Genomic DNA, 18,038 nt, shown 5'->3' with positions numbered 1-18,038 from the left:
CTAACCTCTCGAAGAGCTGCAGGTGAATGGGTGTAGCTTTCCTGAAGGGCCTTCATCAATGATGTTGTATAACCTGCAGACATAATAATAATAATAATAATATTTAATAAAGATCATTGCCAGTGATCACAGATGTCTCGTGAGCCATCTCAAAATATGATAGAACTGCATGACACTGCTTACCGTATGAGGCTACCTCTTTGATGGGACGCACCACATGAGCACCTTTTCTGAAGTGCGGATACCGCACGCAGTACTTCTCCATCCCATCACTTCTCCTTGCTGTCTCCCGGTTGCCATTGTGATTATAATGCAGCGCCGCTAAGAGAAGCCTACAAAATAACACATTTACAGGCTATGTATTAATTTAATCAATGTGTATGGAAAAGTTCTGATTGCATAGATACTGGCAATGTTTTAGACTATATGATAATATCTACCCCTTAAAATACCCAAGTTTTACCGTGAGACCATCGGGGGGGCTTCAAAGAACACTGTGTCCCAGCGTCAGAAGTGGAGGAGGGCAAGGGCTGATCCCCAGTATAGACACTCTCCACAGTGTCTACACTGTCCACAGTCTCCTGCTGTGAGGCATCTATCAACATCTTGCAAAAACAATAATGAAAAAGGGTCAGCAAAATGCAAGGGTGTAGTGGTGAAATAAGAGGTGGGTAAACTATGAATACTTAGAAGTGATTCGCAAGCACATTGGGTGCACAAGCACATTGCAGGAGCACATTAAATTAATCATTTATTTTCAACTTGGAAGTACTGAGAATTATTTACTTATCTTTGAAATTCCAAGACGATAAGTAAATATTCCCAGTCATTTCATAAGTCCATCAATAAAATGGGACGTGTGTGCTACAACTAACTTTAGTTTCCCAGTGGAAACAATAACCTATGGCACAGCCGTATCAAAATCATAACAGTGCGAGTGGGTGAGAAAAATGCTAAGAGGGTAGGTGCTACACAAGAGAAAAAAGGTTGGGAACCACTGACTTAGATTACAGTACTGTGGACCCAGATATGCGATACTAAATGTTTTACTTGCGTTTAGCCTTCACTACAGCCCTGGCGACATGATGATCACACATGATGACAAAACACTCATGATGATATGGACTTTTACCTCAGGGCAATTTTGTTATTATTCTAATTTTTATTCGTGAATCACGAAATATGCTCTTCTAATGTCAGAGTGATCGTGCTTGTAAATTAGTGGAGGCTGTGTCAAAGGGACAGAGCTAGCTAACACGCAGCTTGTAAACATTAACGTTAGCATGATGCTTACCGTGGCAATTTCTCGCTTGCGGCAGACGGTGTCTCTCGACCTCGGGACAGGGCAAGCAGAGAGGTTTGCGTTCACAGACGACACGGCGCTAGGAAGTAATTTAGCACTTCTCTCACTCTTTAAACCAAGTGAGACCATCGTGGCATCCCCTGAGTTGTAATCCTCCTCTTTGAAATGCGCGCTGCATATTCTCAAGTAGGCGGTGACAGAGCTAGCTGAAAAATCTGCCCGCCTAATCTTCACAAACTGCACCCAGCTTCGGAAGATCGCTTTGTCCTTGGGGAAGGAATGGACCCTATGTCCAGTTTTGCTGGAGTTCTTGCACCCGCCACAAACACAGTAATAAACCATTTTGACTAACGTTATTTATGATCTACTCTTTATCTATCTCTAAGCTATCTGTTATGCTATGCTATCTCTCACTATATATGCTATGCTCATCTATCCATCTATCCATCTATCTATCTATCGTTATCTATCCATCTATCATTATCTATCTATCTTTACTTATAAATCTGTCACTGTCACTCTTTCACTAGCTAGCTACTCCTCGAATCACTCTCCCTCAATGGTAAGGCGGGCCGCGGGCTTTCGTCTGTCGTCCAACAGTCAGCGAGTACCTCATGTGACGTCATGGAATGCATTGTGGGAGAAATAAGAATCATCGCTAAGCTGTAGCTAAATGCTAACATATCACCTACTTTTCCGTATTATATTTAAATTTTTGAGTACCCTACAACATCAAATTCAATGGATAACTGTTTAAATGTTTATTACCAACTAGAAAATTGGCAAAAAAAAAAAAAAAAACCTGCACCATGGCCTTTAAAACGCAGTGCAGCTCCACAGCATGCACAGTGCAGGCTGTCTTAAGAGCCAGAATGGGCGTGGCTGCTGATTATAAGTGGCCCATTTCGCCATAGGAATCAGATTTAATCTCCTTCAGCGAACGACACATCTCTTCGCTGATTTCTTTCCGGAAAAAGACGTCTCTCTCGACGTTGAACAGCCCAGCAGCGGAACCCAGCGATCTGCAGCAGCAGCTCAGCGACCGGCGGCCTCCTGCTCAGCATTCCTGAATTCGAAGTCGTCAACGCTTTTCACCTTTTGCTCTTTTGTGAAAGGCTTTTTCAAAAAGGATACTCTGCCGGATGGCTGCAGGGAAACCCCGTCCCAACTTGTGGGCCCTCCACGTATGGCCCTCAACGGGTATCCAGGGACCTCCCGCAGGGACACTATTGCTGAGGCTAGAGCTCCGTCCACAAGACGCCTCTGCACCCTTAAGTGGTCAGTGTTCACCGGCTGGTGCTCAGCTCAACATAGACCCATATTCGTGTGAAGCATCACTGGTACTTTCCTTTCTCCAAGAGTTGCTGGACACGGACCGGACCCCCTCCACGCTCAAAGTGTATGTGGCGGCCATAGCAGCCCTCCATGCTCCTGTCGCCGGCCAATCTTTAGGGAAAAGCGACCTGATTGTGCGCTTCCTCAAAGGGACCAGGAGGCTTAACCCGCCTCAACCTTCCTCTATCCCCGCCTGGGACCTATCTTCGGTCCTCAGGGCTCTTAACCCTCTGGGGTCTAAGGTGTTTTTGGGGTCCTTGAGATGTTTTGACATGCCTTGATATTTGTGCTTTTTTCAGTTGCTTATAAACATATTAATGGCAAAGTTGTCATTAAACTCCATTTAGCACAAACAGGGCTACCATAATATGTGAGCAACATGTAAGTACATGTTTGTATTTTTGAGAGAATATTGTTTATGCATGGTTATTGAAAAAAATATAACTTAAAGTTTCTGAAATAAGGCCACAAAACACATACTAAATATGCATAGTTAGCAAGACTTTTGTTGTTTGGATGTTGTCGCCGAGTGTTTTTGCTTCAAAATGATCTGAAAATCATCCTGCCTAATCATTTACACAAAACAATACATTGATTTAAATGTTGTAAGACACTTCTTGTTTGGTAAGGCAATATGCGTGGGGGCGTTAATAATGATCTGATTCACACCTGAGAAGACAACGACCTGCATAATGAGCCGCATAATGAGCTGCATAATGAGTCTTTCACACAGGTGTGTCACTGGGTACCAAAGAATGCAAGGACAAAAGAAATGTAGATATATTTTACAGAATTGGTTCAAACTTAGAGTTGGAAACATCTTGAGAAATTTGTCTTTTTCCACAAATTTTGTACCATTTCTAGTAATTGTTCAGTTAATTCTTATACTGTATTTTCAGAAAGTTTTGGAATATGTATCCTCTCCCCAAATGTGTCACTAATAAAACACAATAAATAAAAGGTTACAATTACAACAACAATTACAATTTTAACAATATTTCAAGTTTAATCTTTCTTTGTAAAAAGTATACATTTTATCATACATATTTCAAAGGTAAGGATTCATTAGTTTGAATATTGGAACAAACACTACAGATGAAAATCGAAAAATTAGAATATCGTGCAAAAGTTTATTTATTTCAGTAATTCAACTTAAAAGGTGAAACTTACTCGGCTACATGCGTAACCTCGGTTCTCTTTAGAAGAGGGAACGAGTATTGCGTAAGTTGCTTACGCTACGGATAAGCAACCGTAGGAGGAGGCGGAGTGATGAGAACTCGACCACTCCTCGCTTTCCGATGCCAGGATGGAACAGCTGTCACCTGGGTCGATTCCTTCAGCTTCATCCAAGTGAGGGCCGAAGCCGGCAGCTTCACGTCCGGGAGGGGGGCTGGCGGGATGCAATCCGGCGAGCACTTCAGTGTGACCTCAGGCTCCAGTATCCTCTGTGAACGGCGCTTCTTCTTGCGTGATCCAGAGGGCAGAGTAACAGCGTCCGTGGTGAAGGCCTTGAGTCGGGGCCTTGAGGCCTTGCTGAGCGGGGCTCTGCACGAGCCACAGGAAAGGCGAGGCATTTTAATAAAAACGTCTCGCACTCTCTTAGAGAGAGTGAGTGTTGTGGCGGCGAACAATCACAGAAGGCAAAACTACTTACTCGAAGGCAAAAGGACACTCGACGCCGGATGGCGTAGCAGCCAACGAAAGGCTGAAGGTGGCGAAGAAAACCTGCTTCTTCAGGCGCTTTCCTCAGCATGCTGGTCGCTGGTTTCAATGACGGACGGCTTCTCCCAGAGTCCAGCGATGTAGAGACGCAGCCTCCGAGCCTGACTTTTATACGCTAAGCCACCCCCATTTTGGCGGGCTGTAACGCGTAGAGGGCGCGAAGTCACGCGCGAGGCTCAGTGGTAGGCTGCAGCAGTTGCCGCAGGGCAGCCAATGAGCGTGCAAGATAGCCTGCTCTAGGTCTGCTGGCTGCTGCACTGCGTTATCAATAAATGGAAAATTAAGGATAATTTTTTGCTTCAATATCTCGAGAAAAGATGACTTTACCCGTAGCGTAAGCAACTTACGCAATACGAGAGAACCTCTCGTAAGAGAACTAATATATTATATAGACTCATTACATGCAAAGTGAGATATTTCAAGCCTTTGTTATAATTTTGATGATTATGGCTTACAGCTTATGAAAACCCCAAATTCAAAAAAAGGGTTCCTGAGCCTTTAAATGGTCTCTCAGTCTGGTTCAGTGGAATTCACAATCATGGGGAAGACTGCTGACCTGACACTTGTGCAGAAAACCATCATTGACCAGGCATGTGATTTTTCCAGATAAATCCGGAATTCCGGGTCAAGAGCTGTCGGAGTGAAAAGGAGAGGATATGAGGACATAACAGGCTGATGTGTAACGTTAACAACAAGGACGTATTTGCGTACAGCTTGTTCATCTGCTCAATTTCGTTCCTCAGTCGCTCTCGTGCTACCGTGGTATCGTTGTCAGTTGACAAGAACATCGCCGTTAGGCCACCAGTAGGGCTGGGCTATATATCGATATAAAAAATATATATCGATATATTTTTAAATGTGTTATGGAATATCGCATAATAGTTCAAATTTGCGCTATGATCCTTGGTCCAAGCAAGCTGCTGACTGCTTTTGTTGAAATATGTATATCGTGCATTGTTGTGCATACAACACAACAAATACTCTGTAAGGAACCTAGCTATATGAAATATTAATAATCAATAATACATTGTTATGATTAATTATGAATATTTGGGTCAGTTAATTGGATTAACTTGACATTGCTAAATTAATATTACAATCAATTAATCAGTTCGTCCAACAAACTCTTTTGATTATTAATTTATTCTAAGGAAAGGGTATCTTCCCTGGCCACAGAAAAATAATTATTTCTTAGCATGTACAGCGTTTTGAGCATGTAGCAAGAACAAAAACCGTAAAGGGACTTCGTATTGCAAGCGAATCAGAACCAAATACATAAAGTGCATACGTTTTTATTAACTAAATCATAAACATAAATAAACTAAACACACATATTTACAGAAATACAGAAATAGGTTAGTCATAGGATTAAATTGGAAATTGGAAAAAGGGACTATGAGAAGAACCATCAGAATTTCATTTTCACATTTCATTGAATTGAATACTTGTATTTGTAGTGGGAACAATTCTTGAAGTTGTTGAAAATTTAAGTCGTTGATGGTTCCGGCAGTGTCAAGTGGAAGTTGGTTGAGAGTTCTCTTTCTCCAGGAACGCATGGCTGGTTTGTTCAAGGCCTGAGGCCCTGTTGAGGCCACGCTGAGCACCCAGGAGTAGTGAGGAAGTCAGAAGAGTGGGTGATTTGAGTCGTTGTTGTTTGGAGTCTTTGTTCCAAAACTCCTGAGATTGTCCTTGGTTCTTTAGTAAATTATGCTTCAAGTAAATTATTCTTCAAGTAAATTATGCTAACCGCTAACTGTAAAAGTTATTGTGTAGCTTAGCCTAAGCTGGATGGATGCTAGGTTAGCTTAGCTTAAGCTGGATGGACGCTAGGTTAAGTTAGCTTAGCCACCTAGGCTGGTTTGTTTACAAAATTACATCACGAGTTAGCACTTCCTGTGACAAGTCGTTGTCATGGGAACCAGTGCATGTCAGAACAATTCAACAGTCCATAAAGAATGTCTGCACATTTTAAATGAGTTATGCATGTTTAAACGGGTTAAAAGGGGGCGCCTATACTCTAAGTCTTTCAAGAACTTGATGTTACATTCAGTAAAATGCAAATGTGGTTTGGCATTTGCAAATTTCATGGAACTCTTCTCTTTACTTTACACAACTTATTCTATTTGTTTACAGAGTAAGGAAATAGATTTACTGTAAGTCAAAGCTTGTCTAAACCTATATAGTTATGTCCATCTCATGCATAAATACTGACTTTTCAGAGAATGAACAGTTTTGATAGCTAGGTAGCTCTCTGCTTGTAGATGCAGCCAAAATTTAGGTGAATTACATCAATCTCACAATAATTTGTAAGGTTTTTACTTTGTAGAAAGGGGAGCATCACCCAAGTCTACATGTATATAACACTGTACTGAGATTCCTTCGTCAGAAACCGATTAAGCAATACTGCAATTTGGATTCCTTCAACCAAAGCAGAATAATAAATACCAGTACGGTTTACATGCCGCTGAGATGAGATTCCTTTGTCAAACAGACTTACGCTTTAATGCTGAAATTACAAATACCGGTTAAGACCCTTTTTTTTATTATTATTATTTTAAGTAGAGATGTCAATTCCAGCTATCGTTTTATCTGCATTTAGACAAGCCAGCAGCTAGTGATCAAAATGTGTATCGCATATCGTGTCCCATTTGGATCGGAATGATCAAATAAACACTTTTAGGATAACAGTAGTTGACGTCAATTCAGTGACGTTTCTGACCATTCGCTCGAGATCTTTGAGTGTCAATTCATGTGTCGTTTCAGGGTTTGTCTGAATTAATCCTTTTCCTCCTGCGGCTGCGGCTCTTTGCTTAACACTGACTGGTGAAGTGTCAAGCCAAGGGCTTTGGCTCCTCCCCCCTTTGTGCAGGGCTGGGGAAGCTTACGCTGCTGATGTGAAGTTCAGCAGGGTACATCTTTCTTGTGGGTCCATTTGCAGTTGGTTGGACTGTTGCAGTTCTCTTTGGACCACATGGAGTTCGTCCATAATGTTACAGCATTACTAAGTCAGTGTTCGGACTTTAGCTGCACGTTGATGGCTTTAGCGTCTCTCTCTTTGAGTTCAACCAGTTCCTCTCTCGTCTGTTGGCAGGTGCTCAGCAGCTGTCAGAGCCGCTTGAAAACTGGTGATCTCTTTCATTTGCTCCACGCTGTCAGGGTCTTTGCATCTGTCCTGTGCCTTCTCCCGTTGAGCAGGGTTCATTCTCTGTGGAGTCCTGTGGCTGGCAGCGTTAGTTCATTTACCTCCTGTTTGAGGCCTGCAGGAGCATGGCCAAGGAGAAGGTGATGCTGGTCAGCTCTTGGTGGCTCAGGCTGGGTGTCAGACGTCTGATTTCGTTGTTGCCTAACTGTTCCTTCCTCTGCCGTGGCAGGTCGTTGCCTGCTTCAGGCTGGAGGATGTCCATGACACTGCTCTGCCGGGTCTTTAGGTGGTCCTGGTGGCAGGGCTGGGTGTCTGAGGCCTACTGGCACACTTGTGGGAACACGAGAGAGAAATGGCAAAGGCAGATGCAAGTTTCTACAGAGGTGGTGAGCTGTATGTCTGGGAGAACGGCTATCTGGAGCAGCTAAAATTTAGTGTTGGTGAGCACACACAACAAAAAAAGTTTTGAGTATCTTAGTTGACGTGCTTTAAGCAGCATCGACTGATGACTGGGCTCTTACATGTCAACCTATTACTCAAAAATACTGGTGGTTCTTCTCACATGTTGTGCTACGAGAGTAACAGATAGAGCAAAACCAAAGTTAAACAGTAGGATGAAACCAGAAAAGAAGAGGAAGAAAGGAGTGTTTTACCTATTTAGGTTTTGCTAGGAGACATAGGTAAACAGGAGTCACTTCTGGGTTATGCTGCTGTTAGAGTAAGCTACCAGGGACACATCAAACATCTCAAAGTCCAAAAGAAGAAGAAGAAACAATGGGAAGTGTTTCCAGTTCTGTCTGGGGCCTACTGTGCATTTGTGTTTAGCCGTACTTCATGTACTTAGCTTGGTGCTAAGGAGTGAGGATGGGTAAAACACTGACAGGAAGTAGGATATTAATGACCTGTGTGACTCGCTATGGAAACAACAGTCGCTAGATATTGTAATCCTATAGAGAGAGAAGATGAGGATAGTGACTAGTGATCTAAAATAAGGTAAAGGTAAAGTTAGAACGTCCTTATAGCTCTAAGAAAACTAAATGGAAAGGGAAGTGTATCAAGTAATTTAATTAAATTTCAAATTTAGTTAAGTTTTTTTTTTTTGCTGAATATAAGAATTCAGGCTGAAACAAAAGTAAATAAATAAATTGAAATAAAAAAATAACAAAAAAATAGCTCTGGTAACTAGAGGGGAACTTGAATAAGCAAATGATTTAATTAAATTCCCAATTTAATTAAATTCCTCTTAACTGAATAGGACTATTTAGGCTCAACAGGTGTAAATACACAAAATAAAATAGGGTTAGACTTAAGTCAAAATAAAAGAAACACAAATAAAAACCCAAAGTATCTGGGTTTCAATTGAAAATGAAACTAAAAGGAAGGGGGTCAAGCAAGAGAGAGAGAGAAGAGAGGGGTTTAACCCACTGATGGGTAGCTTTGAGACATGCTTCGTGAAGCTCTGAAACGTGTGAATCATGTTTCTCAAATCAGGGGTGCGGAGCGTGTATCACTGCTGAGGTCACGTGATTTCCGTAGACGGGGCTTCGTTGCGCGTCATAGCTATTTCGAAATTGTTTTAAATTTCAACAGTTCGTGAACCAGTGTGTATCTGGTCTTTATGTGATCTCGTATCACTTTATAGATTCGTACACATTTAATGACGCATTTGATAAACGATCTGATTGACCAAGCTTTCATAAAACGAACCCTACAGTTTACTAAGATACTGTGCCTTTAAAGACACCTCAAATTAAAAGGTATTAGGTAGTTCGCGGATTGCCACTACCTGCTTACACCTTTTGATAAAACCTTTGCGATTTGGTTAAAAGGTGTTTCATTGATTTGAGTTTTCACTACACTTACACTGTTCTGACCAGAAGGGGTCGCCAGTGAGGGCGTTTCAAAACCTAGAATCATTTGTGACGCAGTTGACTCATTTGATTCAAAGCTTCGAGGAGCTTTGACTCTCATTACTCGTGTTCAAATCACCCAGCTATCCCTTGGTTCGCAAGGGCCACTGGCCCAAAGCTAAAGTCTTTGGTTTAAAGGTTACACTTTACCCTCTAGCGTTTCCAAGTTTTAGGCGGCGCTAAACTATCACTCGAGGTAGAGGGTTTTACTTGTATGCTTGTAAGTTAGGATTGAGGGAGCTAACTTTGGCTACAACAATCACTTGTTTACACGAGGGTCTGTGAGATTGGTGCTGTTCTCTGATAAATACTAAATAGAAATGCCTGCACGCATTTCAACACAATGCCAAGCAACAACAAAGATCGGCCGGAGCAGCTGACAAGCTGTGCTGATAGTTTGCACTGAGTCTCTCACTTTGACACGACGTTGCGTGCGAGTGACTCTTTTTAACAAATCAAAACAGCACCGTTCTTTCACAGACAATGGCAAATTACTAGTTAGCTGGGCTAGAATTTATACCACTAATCCGACGCGATTGTTTGATATGAACGCTTCAGCGGTTTAGTATGAATACAATGACGTAACGAATAATAAGGCCTTAATCGGTGATTGAGGAACATCGCTCAGATCACATTCAAAAATGCTGAAAATTGAGATTTCTTCGTCCATATCAGGTAAATTTTTTCTGGTACCATTTATACGCGCGGCTAATCTGAGATTTCTTCGTCAGAGAAGGCTTATGCTCGATTTATATCTGAAATTCTTTCTTCGCTAATATCAGGAGTTTCATATCGTACGATTTAAATATGCATTATAGCATTTGTCGAACTTTCTGCCATTCAAGCTATAGTTTTGCTGATTTATTAAAACTTGTAAGTGCATGTATGAGATGTTAATAAAAACTTATGGGACAACATATGATTGATTACTGTCTGCTTGGATACAATGTTTAATACGATGCCTTAAAATTCTCCACCATATATATAAGGAGCCTAGCTATATGAAATATTAATAATCAATAATAACTTATGATTAATTATGAATATTTGGATCAGTTAATTGGATTAACTTGACATTGCTAAATTAATATTACAATCAATTAATCAGTTCGTCCAACAAACTCTTTTCATTATTAATTTATTCTAAGAAAAGGGTATCTTCCCTGGCCACAGAAGAATAACTATTTCTTAGCATGTACAGCGTTTTGAGCATGTAGCAAGAACAAAAAACGTAAAGGGACTTCGTATTGCAAGCGAATCAGAACCAAATACATAAAGTGCATAATTTTTATTACCTAAATCATAAACATAAATAAACTAAACACACATATATACAGAAATAGGTTAGTGATAGGATTAAATTGGAAACTGGAAAAAGGGACTATGAGAAGAACCATCAGAATTTCATTTTCACATTTCATTGAATTGAATACTTGCATTTGTAGTGGGAACATTTCTTGAAGTTGTTGAAAATATATGTCGTTGATGGTTCCGGCAGTGTCAAGTGGAAGTTGGTTGAGAGATCTATTTCTCCAGGAAAGCATGGCTGGTTTGTTCAAGGCCTGAGGCCCTGTTGAGGCCACGCCGAGCACCCAGGAGAAATGAGGAAGTCGGCAGAGTGGTTGATTGGAGTCGTTGTTGGTTGGAGTCTTTGTTCCAAAACTCCTGAGATTGTCCTTGGTTCTTTGTGAGAGAGTCTTCTCTCTCCTGCCTAAGCCCATATCTGGTTGGATTGAGGCCTGCTGGGCCCTGGGGCCCCTGTGGAGGGGGAGGGGGTTCCCCAGTATCACCAGAACAGTGTTGCGGCTGGATGAAAGAACTAAGAGAGGCAGGTCACATGTGGACTGTCTCTAAAAAAGCCTGGAAAAGATCCTCCCCTAAGGGTTGAACTCGACCAATCAGAAAGGTGGCATGTTTGAGAGGGAAAGTGGCTCTTAGTTGATTTACGGGTGTTTCTAGCGTGGTTATACCTTCATTAATGCTCAGATAGCTATAACACATCCACACTGCATTCTAGAAGAAGGTGATGTACATCAAAGTGTGTATTTCAAAAATACCAAAACCTGGTTCAATGACCATGGGATTACTGGGCTTTATTGACCAGCAAACTCGCCTGACCTGAACCCTATGGAGAATCTATGGAGTATTGCCAAGAGAGAGATGAAAGACATGATATCGAACAATGCAGAAGAGCTGAAGGCCACTATTGAAGCATCCTGGTCTTCCATAACACCTCAGCAGTGCCACAGGCTGATAGCATTCCTGCCACGCTGCATTGAGGCAGTAATTCATGCAAAAGGGGCCCAAAACAAGTACTGAGTACATATGCATGATTATTCTTTTCAGAGGCCCGACATCACTGTATTTAAAATCCTTTTTTTTTTTTATTGATTTCATGTAATATTCAAATTTTCTGAGATTTTGGGGTTTTCATAAGCTGTAAGCCAAAATAATCAAAATTATTACAAATAAAGCCTTGAAATGTCTCACTTTGCATGTAATAAGTCTATATAATATATTAGTTTCACCTTTTAAGTTGAATTACTGAAATAAATGAACTTATGCACGATATTAAACATTTTTGAGTTTCACCTGTATAATAACATCTTGATTGATAATTCAATATACCAGGGTGTCTGCGGGTCCGTAAAAAGTCTTAAATTAGATTTTAAAAATTTAAGGCCATAAAAAGTCTTAAAGTCTTATTTTTACTTATGAATGGTCTTACATTTTCTATGGCAATTTGACTTATACATATCTAAATGTTTTACATATTAAAACTATCTAATTAGCTTCCTTTTTTATTTTTTATTCGTTCTTTGTGTATTTGCTCGTTCACGTGACATTTCGCGTCACATTTGCGGCAGCATTACGTCTGTCTCCTGCACGCGAAACAGCAGGAGAGGAGAAGAAAGCTGGTTAATTTCAGTTCAATTGTAAGTTCATTCTTTATGTGCGTAGTGGTGTGCGATGTGTATTGTCTATTATGATATTGTAATCATTGTTTTACATTAACTATGATGTATGAGGGCGCACTGCGAGCTGACATCGCATTTGTCTCTCATGCTTGCTTTCACTGCGTGATGTGTCAGTGCAGTTATAGGTATGTTACCTAATAGACGTATAAAGTTTTCGTATTTTATATATTTATGTTGTTATCATACAATATTACATCAGCAAGAGGGCTGTTTTCCCTCCCTCGGGTTTCACATGCTCCCTCCGCATGTGTAATTCCACGCCAACGCGGACAACGACGCAGAAGTATTGATGAAAACCAACGCGTAGTGTATAGCGTAGGCTCCAACGTAGGTCCGACGCAGAAGTATAAATCAGCCTTTATATGTAAAATCAAAATCAACAGAGTATTTTCAGTCTCTTTTGCACGGATAAGAAAAAAGCTCTCGACTCTGTTTAGACTGTTTAGGTTATTTCACTATCGGTTCTTCCCCCGTCGGAAGACGATAGAGACTTGAATCTACTCTGTCAGCTCCAGACGATAGCTGATCATTAGCTGATGACTTCGCTCTGACTATCGTCTGGAGCTGAGAAGCCCAAGTCTTATAGTAGAACTAAAGTCAGAATCCAACGGGGATCGGATGAGACTGGGCCCTCGAAGGGATATGTAGAGGCGACCGGGAGAGATCTCGAGCATTTTTCGGAGAGTTCTCGAGCATTTTTCAGAGAGTATCTCTTGAAAAAGAATACATCAGGTTTTATAGGATAAAGACAGACACAACAATAAGATAATCGTGACTAACTCATGACTTAACTCATGTCACCTACTTTCCATATGATTTGTTCAATTTGTGTAAAAGCAGCCTCTGTTACTGGTGAATCATGATCAATGATCTCGAATCATCAGAAAAAATAATAGAGAAAAGGGTTAAGAGTTCAGTTGATTACTCAATATGTCATGAGACTATTCTAGACAGTATATTTTTGATATTGTCATGGTCAGCATTTTCCATGGACAACAATATTTAGAGAGTATTTTGGTACATTTTGTTCAAGTGTTAGAATGTTAGGCCTGGAAAAGGGAAGTAAGGTTTAGATGTTTTATAGTTAGTTTAAAAGATAGTTTACTATCCTATCTATTAAAAATCCATCACAGTGGATACAATTGTTACTACAATTTGGTGATATGCATCACTGCCATGGTTAAATTATGTATATAAACAGCAGGGTTTAAGAAGTTTAGCTTAACTGCCCCACTTCTAAGCACTAAGCCGTTTAACTTAAAAGTAAATTGAAAGTCATGACATGATACTTCCATGTCTGGTGTGATTAAAAACATAAAATATTTAACTATTAACACTAAGATTGATGCTGAAGTCTCATAATACATAATACTCAAATGAAGTTTGTATACCTGAAATGATTTTCACATCCAAACAATTTGAAACTCTTAGCCTAATGTCAGATGCCTGATATTTCATAGAGGTGAGTTCATTGTGATGCATTGTTTGGTAATCTTTTTATACAAAGCATACAATTTTCTTTTCTTTTTTTCAAATAGGTTTTCATGCTGAAAATTCAGTATTAAATAGGCATTAATGCTAAAAGAATGATTAATACACTACTTGTTGATAGGTTTTGGCCAGAACAGGTATATAAATGCAGATAAAGCATTTTGAAACTTATCCATGAGTAGACTACAGTAGAGGGTATGCGCATGACGTCACCGTCGGCTTGAGTGACTGCGGTGACGTCCACTGAGTGGCAAAAAGACGGCAGCAGTTATTTTCAGCGTGAATGCATGCCGCGAAAAACATACAAAATGCATCTAAAGCGAGAAAGAGCTTTGCGATTGACTGTACAACTAGATTTGACAAGAAATCTGAGGTATATGTTTACAGTCTGATGAAAGATACAGAACAAAGGACAAATGGATCGCTGCAATTCACAGAAACAACTGGACTCCAGGCAGCAAAAGGTGGATTTGCAGTTATCATTAGAGCCCGACCGATATATCGGTCTGCCGATATTATCGGCCGATATGAGACTGTCGCAGATATATCGGTATCGGCGTATATATGCCGCCGATATGAACTCTTTTTTTTACAGAACATACAGTATAACGCGGATAAAATGCTTGTAAATTGTGTAACTATGTAGTTTGTCCAGTAGAGGTGGTTTGCCATTGTTTGCTTCATTGTCTGCTACAAGCGACCCAGGTCACTGTAGTGACACCAGCAAACCCTTTCACTTCAGTAATAAGGTTTCTTCACATAACGATGTAAGATGCATGCACACATTAGCTTCAACTCCACTGACAAGTTATGAAACATGGCTAGCTAGCTAATGTAGCAAACGAGTATGATAAGCTCATTGTGAAAGTAAAAGGACATTGTTTATTTAATTTATATTGTCTCATCTGGTGACAACGTAGCGTTAAATCACTATTCAACAGACTCCACCACACTGCTAACTAGTTAGCAACTTACCTTTAAGACTGCTTGTCTGCTCCTGCCTGACCAAGACAACGGACGCAGGCAGAGCGATGTTACAAAAGACAGTTGAACCCATTATCATCAGTGATGTTGTTCACACTGGGTGTGGCGTGACACAACAAAACTCCCACAGTAAACTGATGCCTCATTCTGCTTTGTAACGAGCGCTTTGCTGCGTCCAGGATAAACAGCTGTTGCAACGCGTCCGGTGTAGAGACAGTGTTAAAGGCCATTCTGCCTTTAACGCTACGTTACAACATCAAGCAATATTCCAATAATTTATATAATTATAACACTTTATATAGGGCCATTTTGCATAATGAGTAGTTTCAAGTTTAGTACATTTTGCTAACTACTAATTTAGTAAAAGATCTAAGTACTTCCTTCCTTCACTGGTAATAGAAGATAACAAGGTTTTGCCAGTGACACTTTTGATATATTTATTGATACAAGTTATTTTTTATATATAACGTGACTAAATAAAAAGACAAAGTCATTAGTGAAGATTATGCCACAGTATTTAGAATATAATTTAGAATAGAACATGCAATGCAAACTAGTTTGGTTACTGCTCAAATGTATCATTCTCATTCTATCATTCACCCTGCATCCATTACACATCTTTGTCACACAAGTGTTTGATCACAACATTTGAGTGATCATTGCAAAAAATTTGTTTTTATATATATATATATATATATATATATTTATTCTGTTTATGTGTATATATATATATATTCTGTTTATGTGTATATATATATATATATTCTGTTTATGTATACTGTATTCTATAACGATTTATCGGCCGATATTATGTATGTGTATATTATAATACAGTAGCAATATTATTTTTGTGTATACAGTATTATAGTACAAAACCAGTCAAAAGTTTGGACACACTTTCCCATTTGTATATATTTTGTATCATATACATTTTTTGACAACTCAATTAAATATTTACCATCTTATATTCTAAATGTTTTTAATTAAACACTGACAGAAAAAACTATACAAGTTTTTGGTCTGGATGATATGATGAGATGTATAACATTGATAGAAGTAATCACCTTGATTTAGACCTACCTATATTGTATTTATATAAAGCGTTCACTGGCAGATTTGCTTTATGTATATCGAAAAGTAGAAAACAGACACGCATAAATGTCAGGAAACACGATTCCTGGCTGCATGTCAATATCCATGGATCATTGGATCTTTGGTAAGTTGTAAGGACCTTCAGTTTAAACTGATAATCATTTGTTTTACTCACGTTTTCGTAGTTTCCCCAATTGAATCCAGTCACGCAGCAGCTCTTTTGCCTCTCAGTCCGAGGGGACGTTCCGGTGGGAAAGTGAAGTCAATGCATACCCTCTATAATTTATGCAGAGTTTTTACTTGTTCATTTTTTATTTAATTTTATATTCTTCCATTGTTTTTTCAGTGACCAACCAGTATTCTGCAGCGATGCATTATTACCTGCAGGCAGGGACTGTGTGCTCAGATTACTTCACTAAATCAGTTCCTCCTGATGTCTACACTGACCAGGTCCTGCAAATTTATGAACGCCGTTATTAACAAATAATAAAAACAATTATTTCTACTTTTGTCTTGGTAATACAATGCTGTCTAAAGATGTGACTGAATTATTGTCAGGACTGACACGTGTTGAATGTCTTTGCAGGTTCTGAAGAGAATGATCAAGTGTTGTTCGTTTTTGAACTGTCACACTCAGGTAACAAGCCGTCATGAACCGTCTCGTTTCAGATGATAGTACTAGCTAATTCATGATTTGATTCTGTACACTTTGCAGGTAGCTGTTCTCTGCCAGTTTCTGAGGGAAGTGGACTACATGACTGCATTCAAAGCTCTACAAGAGCAAAACAGGTGAAATTACAACGCATACTGTATCAGTACCCTACAAAATAATTCAGAAGTTTAATTCTCTCTCTACCCCACCCCTCTTTCCATCAGTCATGACTCTATGGATTCGTTCTATGACTACATTTGGGATGTGACGATTCTGGAATATCTGACATGTATCCTTTTTTAAAGAACACTCCATTTTCAGACCAACAACAATCTGTAGTCAGGAGTTATCAGTTTTGAGCTCTACATCTGCAAATTTATTAATACAAAATTTAAATAACCTTTTTTTTCCAGCATGTCTGATATTTTAGCCGTTGTTAAACCGTAACATTTGCCCTCAGACATTCACCAAAAACGAGGAGAGGGTGACAAAAGACAAGTTGCAGTAAGCTGATTTGTTTTCTCTATTGATTCAAGAATTACATTTATTGCAGATAGTGTAGAAATGTTAATACCTAGAAATATGTATAATTTCAGTGGAGTTTTAATGCAAGATTTGTACAGAAGTAGCTTTTGTAGTAACATTTGGCGATCACAAAAGAAACTAATTCACTCACTGCATAAATATGATAATGGTAAATTTGTGAACACAGATCAAGGCCATCGGACAGACGGAGTTAAACTCCAGTAATCCAGAGGAAGTCCTGCAGCTCGCAGCACAAAAAAGAAAGAAGAAATTCCTACAGGCCATGGCTAAACTCTACTTTTAAATTCAATCCAAAAGAATGTATGTTTCTTTTTTATACTGAAAAATCAAAATCAATTTCAAATAAATATGGCTAAGCTTTTCCTAAATAAGATGTCTCCTACGTTTATATACAAATACGTAGTAGTGTATGAATTTCTTTTACTATTTTTTTTTTTTTTTACAAATACTATGTATCCCATTTTGTGTTTATAACAATCCTGTGCACAATGTAATGCCTTTTGAATAAATAAGCTTTTGTTTTGACAGTAAACTTCAGGGGGAGACCGCATAGCTTCTTTTTTTGACATTTTATTTCAACATTCATAGATTTTCACTTCACACACCTAGAGAAAGAGACAAAAATGAAGAATTTAAAGATATCTACAATCAGTTACTAGTCAGCATTTCAATTTGAACCACTGCAGAACCTTTTTGGGGGGGATTGTAGCCTAGCTGTTTCTAATCCAAAGTAAACTACTTAAAAATTCTTTTTTTTAATAACCAACGAATTACACTATTCTAGCCCTAAACTCTAACAGTAGCCTACAGTTCCTATTCATAATTTATATTTAAATTTAAGGCAATGCAGTTACTTTCCCACCCTACTAATTTTGTCAGGTAT

General features: G+C 39.3%; 1 protein-coding gene across 4 annotated transcripts in view; it reads left to right on the top strand.

Annotated features, from left to right (window-relative positions):
- Positions 1-17,687, top strand: part of ints8 (integrator complex subunit 8) — a 101,053-nt gene extending 83,366 nt beyond the window's left edge. For all 4 annotated transcript variants that reach the window (XM_077222539.1, XM_077222538.1, XM_077222537.1 and 1 more), the window contains 6 exons: positions 16,304-16,407; positions 16,544-16,594; positions 16,673-16,746; positions 16,834-16,898; positions 17,070-17,113; positions 17,322-17,687. In XM_077222539.1, coding sequence (XP_077078654.1) covers positions 16,304-16,407; positions 16,544-16,594; positions 16,673-16,746; positions 16,834-16,898; positions 17,070-17,113; positions 17,322-17,438 — 455 coding nt within the window. In that variant the 3' untranslated portion in view covers positions 17,439-17,687. The remainder of the gene's footprint in view (positions 1-16,303; positions 16,408-16,543; positions 16,595-16,672; positions 16,747-16,833; positions 16,899-17,069; positions 17,114-17,321) is intronic.
- The last annotated feature ends 351 nt before the right edge of the window (positions 17,688-18,038 follow it).

The sequence above is a fragment of the Siphateles boraxobius genome, unplaced genomic scaffold (genome assembly GCF_051911475.1).
Source record: "Siphateles boraxobius isolate OS27281-9 unplaced genomic scaffold, OSU_SipBor_1 89, whole genome shotgun sequence".
Lineage (NCBI taxonomy): Eukaryota > Metazoa > Chordata > Actinopteri > Cypriniformes > Leuciscidae > Siphateles > Siphateles boraxobius.
This window is presented reverse-complemented; position numbering and strand designations above follow the sequence as displayed.